Raw genomic sequence first — 13,659 nt, 5'->3', positions numbered from 1 at the left:
GATAAATGTCTTGAAATATAAACACTGCTTGATATCAAAGAACACCAATAAGGTTTCTTACTCAAGTCGGAGAAAACATTTTGCGCAGGTGTTACTTCTAAAATACTCACATTTTTTTAAAATACGCTCATGTAAATACGGAAAAGACATATATAAAAAGGAACGATATATTCAAATTTATATTCAATTGTTCAAATTGCGCAATATTTTTATAGTTTTTTAATGTTTTTCAAATATGTTTTTTGTGCCAACAATTTTTTGACTCCATGTTAGTCACGCGCTGTTGAATTATTAGAGGCACTATATTTCTTTATAAGCATTATAGTGTACTTTGTATGGTTTATGAAAACTTTTTTTGGCAACTTTGAAGACACTAAGTAGTTTAACTCAATGTTGAGGGTTTTTATCATATACACGTTTTCCGAATTACATGTTTTTTAAAATTTGTGAATTTTGATGGTTTGACTTTAGGATCATATTCAGCATCATTGAATTGTTGTGTGTACAAATTTTGAATTTAATCCGTCATGTGAAAATGCTGTTTTGGTGGTATTAATTCTACAAGTTCAAAATCTTCTTAATTTCGTACCAATAAGCCGAGGTCAAATAGCATAAAATTAAAAAACCTGTTTTAACAGGTTTTTTGTTCGCTGTATGAATCTAAAGATTTCCCAATCTATCAAGTTTAAGGTATGGATTTAAAAAAATCACATTAATTTTGTTTAAAAAAGTTAAGAAATAACAGCGGTACATCAAAGAAAGCTAATCCAGGAAAGGGTATCATGCAAATGTATCAACAAAAAATGTTTTTTATCCCGCCATATCATTCCTCTCTTTATTTTAAGAGGTATTCCTTTGGCACGTCAATTAAAATTATTAAACTCCTAAATTAATTTTTATGAACTTTCCACTTTGGTATGTTTAAACCAGATCTTTAATAATAATAAACAAAAATTAAAAGTATTAATGAAAAACAATAGGTGCAAAGATGATGACAAATAAATAAAAAGATAAATAGTATTAAAAAGATTACTATAAAAAATGATTTAAAACAGGAAGGTCACATTCAACGCTTACATGTTTATCAGACAACCCCTGTGAATGAAGGTGACAGAGAAATTCTTTTCCAGGTTGGAGTTTTTATAATTGTTCCTGGTTGGAGAAGTTAAAAATTCAAATTTCTATTTTATCACCTCACCAGGGAAAATATGCTCTATGTAGAATAATAAAATTATTTTTTTTAAAAAAAAATTTAACATAAATTTAATTAAATTTTAAAAGAAAGAACAAGAAAAAGAGAAAATCGCACGAAACTGAAAAAAATATTTTTATATATACTTCCATTGCGATATATTATGTTGGCTAATTGAATATGGTTCAAGATAACAGAGGAAGCTGGAGGAAATATGAAAAAGAAATAATATAAAAATCAAAAAAATAGAAGAGTTTATAATGTCAGGGTAAGATAAATTATATTTTACATAGAAAACCAATGTTTTACTTTTAATTGTCTGCAGTGTTGCTGCATCGAATAAGAGGGTTTCTAAACTTGCTTCTGAACTTCATTTATCAGGATTGATAGGCGTGTTTTTTTAACATGTTTTCACTTCTTAATAAAAGTTGCATGTATAAAGAATCATCAAAATGAAGTTTTCCAAATTTTTCCAAAAAATAATTCACCTATTTTTGGCATTACAATCCGTTGAATCAGATAAATCCGGTAGAAACCGGATACAACCGGATACTGCCAAATGCGATCAAAGTTTATCCAAGTTTATTATTATCATCAATAAAACTTAATTTCGGGATTATTTTTATGATGAAAATGTTGAATCCTTACAAACTATTGAATAAAAAGGATGATTTTTGTAAAAAGAAATGTATGTTTTAAGTCATGTACAACTTCACTTTGAAAGTACACCTAGCATGACATGCGAAAATCTTTCTTTCTCTTCTTTGTAAAGTTTTTTAACAAAACGATCATTCTTCTGCAATTTAAGTTCTAGGAACATATTTTAAACTAATTTTTTTAAAGAAAAACTGTAGTCGGTTCATTTTACCCAAAAATTATTTCAACATACAATGAATCCTAAAAAATGGAAAAGAGAAATATGTATATTATAATATTTAATTTACTCCTTATTCTTTTTATATTTCATTTACAAAAAAGTTTTTGTTTTTTGATACTAAATTATTTATTACTATATATTTTTTACAATATAACCCGAGTTTGAAAGATAGTGTAGTAATATTATCAGTAATGTTATTTTTAAAAGAAAACGTTTGAGTGAATACGAGAATGTGTTATCGTTTTCTTTTAAGAAAGTGCAACGAGAAGTTGAGTGCCGCTAAAATTTGTTGTCATGGAAACATATAAATGCTGGTATATTTATAGTAAGTACAACCGTAGATATAGGAAGATACGAAAAGAGGTTATAATTGAGAAAAATTGTATTTCAAGAATTAATTGTTTAAGATTCCATAGAACTATTTTTGGAAAATGACTCATTTCATTACAAGTTACACGATGTGTATACATCAGCAGGTCAGGGTTTCATTGCGCAAAATATTAGTACAAGAAATACAACCTCGATCTCAGGGCTCTTTTTTCTCTTTTTGATATAAGGTCGGCAAGACAGTCCTTATATCAAAAAAGAATAAAGAGCGAGGTTGAAAAAAAACTGTAATTGCATGACAAAAATAAGAAAGGTTGAAAAGAAGGGAAACTCATTAGATAACTACAATTTCTGCTGTTTTAATGCATTCTCACCCCAGAGCTCTTTGAGATAAACTCTATCTCAAAGAGCTCTGGGGTCGAGAATGGTTTTGATGAGAATATCCAGCTGTGAGAAGGATTTCAAAGGTACTTATGTCCTTTACATTCAGGGCTAAACTTTTCTCCTTAATGCGCAAAACAAATAAACGACCACTACTTTACTTTATATCTTTGTTAAATCCTGATCAGCTGTTTCCCTACTGTTCATCCTGTCTCCATTTTTCTTGTCATGATATTGACAAGATATTGTTAAAATAACTTTGTCGAATGTGATAGAACGTTTTGATTCGACAAATAATTGGGGAACAAAATACCATGCTAAATATGACAGTGGGAAATATTTAATTTTTTAACATATCAAATACTAGTTTTGGCAAAAATAAGTCTAAAAATACAAACTAATGGGTTTTTTAACAAAAAGAATTGCCACAAAAAATACTCGACATGCTAAATGTTTTGGTCAAATTATTCGAAAAATTAGAAATGTCCGCTACCTAATTAGACTGTTATAAAAAAGGATGCTAAAAGTGATAAAATTATTCATTTGTATTTTTAACCTTTTTTGCTTCAAATATGAATCAGAAAATTAAAATTTGTTATTTTTGATTCTCATGTAAAAGCCTCAAAGTTTTTCACCATGCTTACTTTCACACATGAATATAGAAACATGATTTTGAAAAAAGTTACCTCGAATGTAGCTAAAACTTACCTCGCAAATTGAAACAAGTGAATTTTTATATGAGAAAGCTTAAAAAGTTGTCTATAAATTTTTTTAAGTCGTCTATAATGTTTTTTAAAGATCTTGTTCCACTAATTATGCATGACATCATCAAGTAGCTTTTAATAAGGTGTTGCATTTTACAGTTTTCCTGAGGCATATAGAATTATAAATGCTATAAGCCACTCAATTTGGTATTATTATTATAATTATGAATGATTAAATCTTTTTAAAGATGTCAAAATTTTGCATAATTAGCATAATTAGCGAGAATTTTAAGCCCTATATCCCGAAAAAAAGATTTTTCAAAAAAATTAAAAGAATAACTCTTCAAGTACTTCCTGCTTATAGTCCGACGCCTATACCTATATTTTACGATAAGGGAACTACTTGTAAATTATTTCCCCTGTCTCTCCACAGTTGCCACGCAGTACCTTATAAACAAACATGTGTTTCCAGACTGCTGAATTATCGAATTTAGCTGTATTAAAAACAGTATCTTTCCGGACTTTTTAAATTTACATTTTTTTTAGGTTAAACACCGAGGATGTTATTAAAAATTCGCAGCGCTTTTAAAAAGCTGTGGGCGAGGTTAGGAAAAAAACAATTTTAGATGCGAGAAAATATACATATATAATAGTGTAGAGAAGAAATAAAGTGCCGATATTACTTTGACTACAGATACAATATTTTTTGAAGAAAAAATATATTTTAGAAGCATGAGCGTAAAAGTTAAAATTCTGATATCTATGTGGGGATAATTTTTTCACAACGACTTGTATGCTTGACTGACTTTCATGTTTGTTTGTTATCGTTTGGTTGGTTGATTAAAATAAGTCATTATGTGTTTACGGGCAACGAAACAAAAGTTATTACAGATTTTAGTGACTTGCAAATCTGCCGTATCAGCAACCTCGTTTCCAGAGCATTTTGCCTTGTTAATTAGGTTGATAGCGGCGGAAAGGATGTTGGCCACTCCGTAATAACATCTCAGGGGCCACATGACCTTGAGGACGAGGCTGCCGTACCAGTACTAGACATTACCTTTTTTTATTCCTTGGAGGGTAAAGCAAGTTAAAAATATTTTTTTTTCATTTACTTTGATATGTTTTAACTGTAAATACATTTTTAGCAATATGTAGATGTAATATTACTCATCGTTATGTGAAACAACACTACATTCGACGACTGCAATAACAATTTTGGTGTACCGTACAAAAATGTACACTGTGCTGTTATTTGCACGAATAATTTGAAGTCACGTTTAAAGCAACCTTTTTAATTACATAGACAATGTATTTTGTATAAAAAAGTATGTTATGAAAAAATAACCATTGAGTAAAATTAATAATTTCTATGATTTTAATCTATTTTGGTTATCTAAGTTCGATGTTTAAAATTCTCAAAACTACAGATTCGAGAGATAAAAAATAAATAAATAAAACATACAATTAACAAAAATAAACAAAAATAAACAAAAATGAACAAAAAATAAACAAAAATAAACAAAAATAAACGAAAATAAAAAAATAAACAAAAAAAATAAACAAAAATAAGACGCTAAGGTTCAGCTGGTGCAATATGGAAGTTTAAAATTTCCCTCTATATAATTATACGGATGAAGTAATGAAAAAAATAATTAATACATTTTCATAATAACTCTAAATAATCCAAATATATATCTATTATTGTCTACTTGCTTTTTACTCCTTAGGTGCGAAAGTTAATAATTAAGAACTCGTTTTTTCTTCTATTTAAGTATCTTTAATAACGATCGTAACAGTCGATAATAAAAATTGGAATTAGGCACTTCGAAATGATAAGAGTTCAGATTAAGAAAAAATATTGTTTTATTTTGTAATGAAACTAGGACATCTGTCTTTTTCAAAAGTTCGTTGTTAGTAAGTTTTCATGAAGTGTTTTATTTTTATCTTCTTCTTATAACAACGACTATTTTCTATTACTTTCTTAGGAGCGGCGTCACAGGGCGCATGTGTGAAAGATGGAAAGAAAGCAGCCTGGAAAGACTTAAAGGGAGCAGGGTCGGGGTGGAAAAATGTTACAGTTTTACAAAAAAGAACTTTTGCTCGTTTTGAAAAGTGAAACATCCTTCGCAATTACTTGTTTCACGGACGCAAAAACCTGTTAGGTCATTTTTGTTTTTGTTTTAATATATGAACTTCCTGTCTAGTTCGCTTTAAGCGTACGAAAGCACAATTAACACTTACCAATGTAAATACATTGCATTTTCTTGCTAATCCAACCGAAAGCTGGTTGTACGGAAATTCTTTTCCTGGCACCTAAGTAAATGAAACGACTGCAATAACAATGGTATTTTAATTTGTGGAAAGTCTGTAGGACGGATAAGAAGATTTTATAATATCCTAATATAACTAACTAGTAATATAACTAACTAGTTGGCCTTTTAAAATGGCTGTCTGTCTATCTGTTTTCTTATCAGCTTTGTATTATGTTTTTCTAAAAACAATGAATGCTTTTTGTTTCAGCATAGTAAATATTTCTAAAAAAGCATATCACCAATCAAAATGAGAAGAGCAGGAAGGATGATATAAGCTAAATAAACGTACGGTAGCTGAGTTAATAATTGAGATATCTGATACATGGAGAATGATGAGAAAATAATTATTAAATGATGTAGTTTATATAATCAAACTTATTCTGAAAAGTGATGAAATGAAGAGGAAAGGACCCCGTGTTCTTAAATTTGGTTTCACTTTTTTTGCATACATCATGCTTGCGTCAACAAAATGTTTATTTTATCTACCAACAGAAAGTTATAGGTCAATGAATCAGAACTGGATTATGGGGAATGGGACCATATGTGATGTAATTTTTATTAATGATACAGATATATTTGCTTATAAATATTTTCATAATTTCATCCAAACGAATTTTGATCACCTTCAAGTTTCTTTTGTAAGTCCGCTGTTATCAAAACGCATGGCAGATATTGTAAATGGAAAGAAAAGGAGGTTTTGGAGTATAGATAGCAGTCACTGCCAAGTGGTAAGTCCACTTAAATAAATAAGGTTGCTAAATGTCGAAGTGTTTTAGGCTCTTATGTAATGCTCATTTAAGTATAAGAGAGAGGGAGCGTAAGTGTTAACTTCATCAGCGCTATGCACATTCCATACAGTCAATGGTTCGAAAAGGAAATTGGTCACTGTGACTCGATAGCGTTGTGAAATATTTCGAATAAATTAACATAGTTATAATAAATTTGTTGTAACACTTGCTTCCTTTGTTTAGGATGATTTTGTATCAGATGACGTCATTGTTTGCAACCGTAATTACGCGAAAGCTATTATACAACTAACGAAGCTCTTTCATACGAAACAAGCTGCTCTAATTTCATCCGCAAACATCTGCCAAAACATTACGGCCAACGAAATATTAAAGTCATTTAACAACCATAATGGTAGACATGGTATACAAAATATCACGCACTACGAAACACAGGAAATCCACAATCCTGTAAAGCTTAGGAGAATGTTTTATGATTTGAAATCTCGCGAAGTATCCGTCGTGATACTGCTAGTTGATAAAGTAGCCAGTGATTTGATATTTGAAATGGCTGAAAATTATGGAATGACGAGTTACGACACAGTTTGGTTAACGGTTGAATACAGCCATTACTTAAAACTGGGTAAAGATAATATACCTTGGCAAATAATTGATTTCCATCAATCAAAACACGCCTCGTGGCAGAGTGACATACTGGAGGAGACCGTCGAAGCGATTGCGTCATTTATTAATGAGAACAATGTTACAAACACGATCAATAATAGGTAAGTTAGTTACATCCTAGCCTCGTCAGAACTAGTTGCAAACTTAAAATTGAGTGAGTTAATCTTCAAAATATTACTCTCCTATTCTTATATTAAAAAGTGCTTTAAAATGATAGATTTAAGCTTTAATAAGTCAAATTAGTCATTATTAACTTTTCCAGCAGAATTAGGAGCAAACCAAAAAACAACAAAACATGTTGCACTTCTTTTGTTTTGTATATTTTGCGAGATTTATTCTTTCCAGCTCGACAGAAACAGCGTTAACCAGGAAATTGAAAAGAAATCTATACCAAATAAATTGTATTAACGAACAACACAAAATCGATATATTCGCGAGAAACATAACATTGATGCCTCTTCTTACATGGACTAAAGTATTTTCGTGGTCAAACAACCACGAATTAAAAATGTATGCTGAAGCAAGTTTATTAGTTCGTATGATAAAAACTCCATCTAAGTCGATAAGGTTAAAAGTGGTTACTATTATGGATTCACCTTTCACTATACACGCCAATCATTTATTTAATGGTAAGACATGTGACCACGGCGTTTTGTGTAAGAGATCTGTCTTAGGTTTATCGGAATCGGATCCAGACAAATGGGAACCCACATGTTGTATCGGATTTCTTATGGACTTACTTACCATTGTATCAAATGATTTGCAATTTATTCCTGACGTTTACATTGTTGAAGATGGTTACTATGGAGGCAAAGATAAATCCACTGGAAAATGGAACGGTCTTGTGCAAGATGTACTTTTAGAAAAAGCCGACATAGCCGTGGCTGCACTTACTCCAACAGCTGATCGTTCTGAAGTTGTCGATTTTTGTGAGCCATACATGAGAGTGGATTTAGTTGTTATGATTTCAACTTTGAATAACAAATTAGCCTTTATAAACTGGGAATTTCTCTCTCCATTGTCACACGATTTGCGGATCTGGATTTTATGTACATTTATTATTGGTACTGTCTTAATATACATTCTTGAGAATCAACATTTAGTACTAAAACGAATTACTGATAAAAGTGTACACCCAGATTATCCATGGAGAGAAGGATTTTCGTATTTTTCTGGACTAACATTCCAGAGAGACTTAGGTGGAAAAAATCCTCGTAGGCCTGGTGCACGTGTGACCGCTGTTGCGTTTGCTTTTGGTATGGTTATTATCATGACAACATATACAGCTGTATTGACTGCATCAAAGGTTTCGCAAGAAAGTAAAAATCCTTTCTTTGGATTCAAAGATGACAGAGTAAGTTACGATCCATTTGGTACATACGATAGAATTTTTTTCACCAATCTGACTTTTCAGAAATTTAGAACTTTTAATATTTTTTAACTTAGCGTGGCTAATTCTATGAACGAATGCTTTACCAATAAATGATTGCAAATAAGTCAAAAATGACAAATTAAAAGTATCAAAATATCAGTATCGCAAATATCTATGTAGCATAATAAAAAAGGGGGTTAAACGCAAATACTTATGTCGCAAAATACGAAAAATATCAATGGGGTATATTTTAGCAGACGCTGACTTTCAGAATTTGCGATTTAATTTCACAGACATAAAGTTCAATCTCTTAGACTTTTGCGGGAAACACTAAACAAAGAAATGTTTTGAAAAAAGTTTTATTAATGCATCTGATGTCTGTTTGGAAATGCTCGTAGCAACATTTTACTTTTCAAAAAGAGATTAACTTTGGATTATTACGTGTGCCAACTTTCTCTGGCTTTGTTAAGATTTTTGAATTTTGCAGAGAATCGTTCACCTAATTTTTGTTTATCAATTTTACAGCATCTTACCTTTCGTCTTTATGTGTAACAATAATCGTGGCATCACATTCTAATTGCACACATGCCTCTCAAGTTTTATCTTATTTCGGGACTGAAAAACAACGCTTGAAGTTATGCACATATTTCAAGAAACATTGTTTTTAAAATAAAGCAAAACTTTGTTCGCCATCATTCTTGTTCATTACAGCTAGGTTTGTTTTGATTCAATCTCTAAAAGCCTATCAAATATTATGATCACTCCAGCACGTTTCTGGTTTCTATTAACGTATCTTTTTACATAGATATAAATGCCTTGATTTATTGATCAAGAGATTGTTTTTCATTTAGATACGCCACCCTTCATCAGAATTTGAGTACGCCACAGTAGCCCACACTAGCATTGAATCATACTTCAAAAATTCAGATGATGAAGTTCATCAACGAATGTACCAATTCATGCTACTTTACAATGTTAACAAAACAACAGAGGGAATCGAGTTGGTTCAGCGTGGGTGAGTAAATCCCATTATTCATTTTTTTCATCAACTCAGTCACTAGTCGGTGGATCGTGGATAAATCTGCGGGTTCGCCCGTCCTTTATTTACCGCATTTCGTGTGTATCGTTACTGCAGTTACCATTTTGCGTGACAGCCAGACAGGCGTATGAGGGTATTATAATATAGATGAATTTTGAGATATAGTATGCTCTCCAGGATGCAGAGCAAATGGATCCTTCGGCGATTACATGGTTACAATTCCTTGTTTTTGAGCAGAGCGACATTAAAAGTGGTCTTGAAGTAGTTTTAACGTTTTCAGTACGTTTTAAATGCTGATTTATGAAAGGTTAAGCACATCTAACTTCATCTAATGGCTGGCTGGGTTTTTTTCTGTCTGTAACATTAACTTGCGTTCATGCAACAAAATTTATTTGGCGCCAGTTGAGTTCACAATGCCACATATCGATTGAAATCTTTATTCATCACGTTAGCGCTAACACTTAGTTCCCACATTGCTTGTTTTTCTAAACTGCGTACGTAATTGCAATAATTTAGAAAAACACATAGCAGAGAAGGTCTTTTGGTTAAATGTTTTATTATATCTGATAACCGATATAAATAATACGTCTCTATATTCCATAGGAACCTTAAAGCCTTCATACACGAGTCTCCATTACTTACTTACCACATGAGCAAGCAAAGCGAATGCAATCTAAAAATCTATGGTGAACCAATTCCACAAGGTGGGTATGCATTCAGTGTTTCAAAGAATTCACAATGGAAGCATTTAATTTCACAATCAGTGCTTAAATATAAAGAAAAAGAAATTGTTAACGAAATCTATAAAAAATGGTTTCCAACTTCGTGCAGCCAGAATGCTTCGGCTACCCTAACTTACTCTGAAGTAGAAATCAATTACTTTGGTGGACTAATATTCTTACTAGGCGTTTGCTTACTTCTCACGGTTGCACTGTTAGGTGTAGAACATTTTTGTCATCGTCATCATCGGCGTGTTATTAACCCAATACAAGATAAAGTTCTTGTATGGAGAGAGACCAAAGCAGCTGGTAGACGAAATGCGTTGATAGATCCAAACGATATCAGTAAATTGCAGAAATTGCAACAAAAGCAAGCTGAAGAAGGCGGTGACTCTGATTCGAGTAGTGATAGTGTTATAAGTGAAGGTGAGGAAGAACTAATACGCATGCGCATGGCGTCAATGCGTCGGGGATCAAGAAGTGTGAACATGTCAACAAATCATTCGGTTAAGTCGAGTGACGATAGTATGAATAGTGTGTCTTTGTTTCGAAGCAAACAAAGTGGATCTGTTGGAACCTTTGCGTTAAGATCAAAAAGAACTTTACATTCGACCGTAGAAGTGAGCGAAAACGAATCCAGTGAAAGCAAAGAAAGTCCATTTCGCGAGTTAGAAAGCGATCACAAACTAAAGGATCATGTCATTCGAATCGACCATGGCCTCTCTTCAGATTGTGATTCTAACTTTGAAAGAAGTGAAACGGGAGAAAATATTTCGATGACGTCGACGTTGTCGAAAGAAGATGAAAATGTTGAGAAAACGCACTTTGAGAATACTGATGATGACAACAGCAAAGTTGAAGCTTTAGCTAATGCAGATTCTTCTAAATGTCGTAACAACAATAACGAAATCCATAACGACAAAAATGGCAATATCGACAACGAAAACGACAGCGACAAAGATGGTAACAACAACAACGAATACGAAATCAACAACGACAGAAAAAGCAACGACGACAACGAAAACGAAATCAACAATGAAATAGACAACGACAGAAATAACAACAACAACGACAACGACGATGATGATGACGAAAACAAAAACAGAAACACCAACGACGGCAATAGGAACAACAACAAGGTCAAAAACGACAGTAAAAACGACAATAAAAACGACAAAGACAAGCACGACAATAACAATAGCAGCGACAAAAGCAATGACGACCACACCAAAAACGATAACCAAGACGTTCATAACAAATGCAACGACAGCAATGATGAAAACCAAAACAACGGCTGTACTCACCATAAGAGAAGTAACTGCAGTATTGATGACGACGTTAGTAACATAAATAGTTCTAAAAACGACGTTACGAACATCAACGGCGATGGCGGCGGCGTCGACGATGCTAACAGTGTTAATATAACAGAAAATAAAACAGTCCAAAACATGGAGTCTATAATACCTAACCCATTGCAGACAACAACATTAGAAAATATTGACAAGATACTAAATAATAACAAAGCAAATGGAATACTGCACGTAAATATGGATGTGGGAAGCGAAGAAATATAATTCAATAATCAACGTAACAAGAATAGTGTAGAGAAGTGGTGGTTGGCAGTAAACTATTTTGTGATTAAAAAATCTTTTCAATCTTTGTTTATTTAATTCCTCATAAATGTTATATTGCTTAAAAGTTTTGAGGATCAAAATTTTCGACACTTGTGTGCAAAATAGTGTTTTTATCTATTTCCAAGCTTTTATGCATTTCTTAAAAGTATTAATGAAATGGTGGAAACTGTTAAACATCGAGAAAAAAAAAAGTTTAGAAAAATAAATCATATAAGACACGAAAATATGTTTTTTCAGCATAATTGGGTACATGAGCGTGGATGGTATTCAATGCTTTGAGTTAAATAGCTTTTGAATAATAAGAAAAATACTTGGCTTTTTTATGTGAAGTTTTTGTCCCACAAAGTTTTACTCAAAAACGAATACGACGAAAAAGACTTTTCTCTTTTATATTTTGTAAATATTCAAGTTTGTTGTATATTTCACTTTACCACAAACAACAATCCTGACACGTCCGATATTTTTGTCAATAATTTATGTTATCATATCTTTCCAAGACTTTTAATTTAATGGGTTTCGGTTGACCTGAATTTACCGCCCATGACGTAATGAACGGGGGGGGGGAGGGGGGTTGTTGAATAAGCGAGGGATATGAACAATCTCTTTTAAAAATTCCAATCAGGGTTTTTTTAAACCTTTTACGACAGGAAATCTAGAATCTTTGTGAAGTGAAAATGTTACAAAGACTTCATTTTTTTTAGCTTTTTACCCGTTTTTTATGTCCTGTTTAAGAAGACAACAGGACGACAATAAATGTGTGAGACTCGTGATCACACATTTTTCTGATGACACGATTTTCGCGCGTCGATGTTTGTGTAAAAAACACCACGTGACACAAAACGCGAATTAAAACGTGACCACATAAAATAAATATGTAGAAATAAATATACATTTTTTTTAACCTTTTCATTTTGAAATAATGAGTGACATGTATTATGTCCCCAGGATTTGTTGCCTGTACCAAAAAGATAAAAAGCCATAGTCACACTATGCTCGAAAAGGTCTAGTCTTCATGCCACTCTTCGAATCAGAAAAATACACCTACAACTCTGAAAATTTTCGTTTTTTGGCATTTCATAAAACCAGTCAGTGGCCCGTGGAAAATCCACGGGTTTATCCGTTCTTTTCAAACCGCATAGTGCGCGTCTCGCTACTTTCGGTACCATTTTGCGTGACAGACGGACAGGGGTATACGGGTATTTTAATATAGATGGCCATAATCAGTTGGCCAGTATTCTGGAGCCAATAGTATGCAAAAGCTTCAATTAGGCAGAGTTGTAGGCCGAGCAAACAACATCAAAAACGCGCTAGATGCACTTTTTACGTGTCAAGAACGATTTCTTTTCCGGCCACCTGTTAATCGATGAGTCATCTTGACAACAAACGAGATATCACACCAAAGATTTTGCAACCATCCTAAAGGTAACTAAAAATGATGAAAAGTCACCACATTTTAACCCCTAGCATTGTATATGCTTCAGAAGTTACTACCAAAAAAATTGGAAAGGTTGTGTGCTATACGGCTTCTCAGTTAAACGAATTTCTGGATAAAGCGGTTGTTGTCAAGGAATTCCTAATTATCAAGAGATTTGGGTTCAATTACAGAAAGTTGACTCAAACATACTTCAATTTAAACATCAAATAACAGAAGTGAGAGATGATGGTTATATTGTACTGCTCCGGTTAACTCCAT

The 13,659-nt window shown here is 32.4% G+C and overlaps 1 protein-coding gene across 2 annotated transcripts; it reads left to right on the top strand.

Moving 5' to 3' along the window:
• Positions 1–1,353: 1,353 nt before the first annotated feature.
• Positions 1,354–12,424, top strand: LOC130612343 (glutamate receptor ionotropic, NMDA 3A-like). 2 transcript variants are annotated; one of them, XM_057433648.1, is made up of 6 exons: positions 1,354–1,460; positions 6,002–6,521; positions 6,765–7,303; positions 7,548–8,556; positions 9,426–9,589; positions 10,217–12,424. In XM_057433648.1, the coding sequence occupies exons 2-6, from the start codon at positions 6,189–6,191 to the stop codon at positions 11,904–11,906; spliced, it is 3,735 nt and encodes a 1,244-aa protein (XP_057289631.1). In that variant the 5' UTR covers positions 1,354–1,460; positions 6,002–6,188; the 3' UTR covers positions 11,907–12,424. The 2 variants fall into 2 exon arrangements, with proteins under 2 accessions (XP_057289631.1, XP_057289630.1); XM_057433647.1 differs by lacking the exon at positions 1,354–1,460 and having other exon boundaries at positions 4,933–6,521.
• The last annotated feature ends 1,235 nt before the right edge of the window (positions 12,425–13,659 follow it).

This window comes from Hydractinia symbiolongicarpus, chromosome 10 (assembly GCF_029227915.1).
Source record: "Hydractinia symbiolongicarpus strain clone_291-10 chromosome 10, HSymV2.1, whole genome shotgun sequence".
In the NCBI taxonomy this organism is placed as follows: domain Eukaryota; kingdom Metazoa; phylum Cnidaria; class Hydrozoa; order Anthoathecata; family Hydractiniidae; genus Hydractinia; species Hydractinia symbiolongicarpus.
The sequence above is the reverse complement of the archived record's forward strand: the minus strand, read 5'-3'. Positions and strand labels throughout refer to the sequence as shown.

Bases quoted from the DNA above. Each gene is read 5' to 3' on its own strand.
- LOC130612343 (XM_057433648.1), top strand. From the start codon at position 6,189: ATGAAGAGGAAAGGACCCCGTGTTCTTAAATTTGGTTTCACTTTTTTT. The intron at 8,557-9,425 runs GTAAGTTACGAT...TTTTTCATTTAG, and splicing joins TTGGATTCAAAGATGACAGA to ATACGCCACCCTTCATCAGA. The intron at 9,590-10,216 runs GTGAGTAAATCC...TATATTCCATAG, and splicing joins ATCGAGTTGGTTCAGCGTGG to GAACCTTAAAGCCTTCATAC.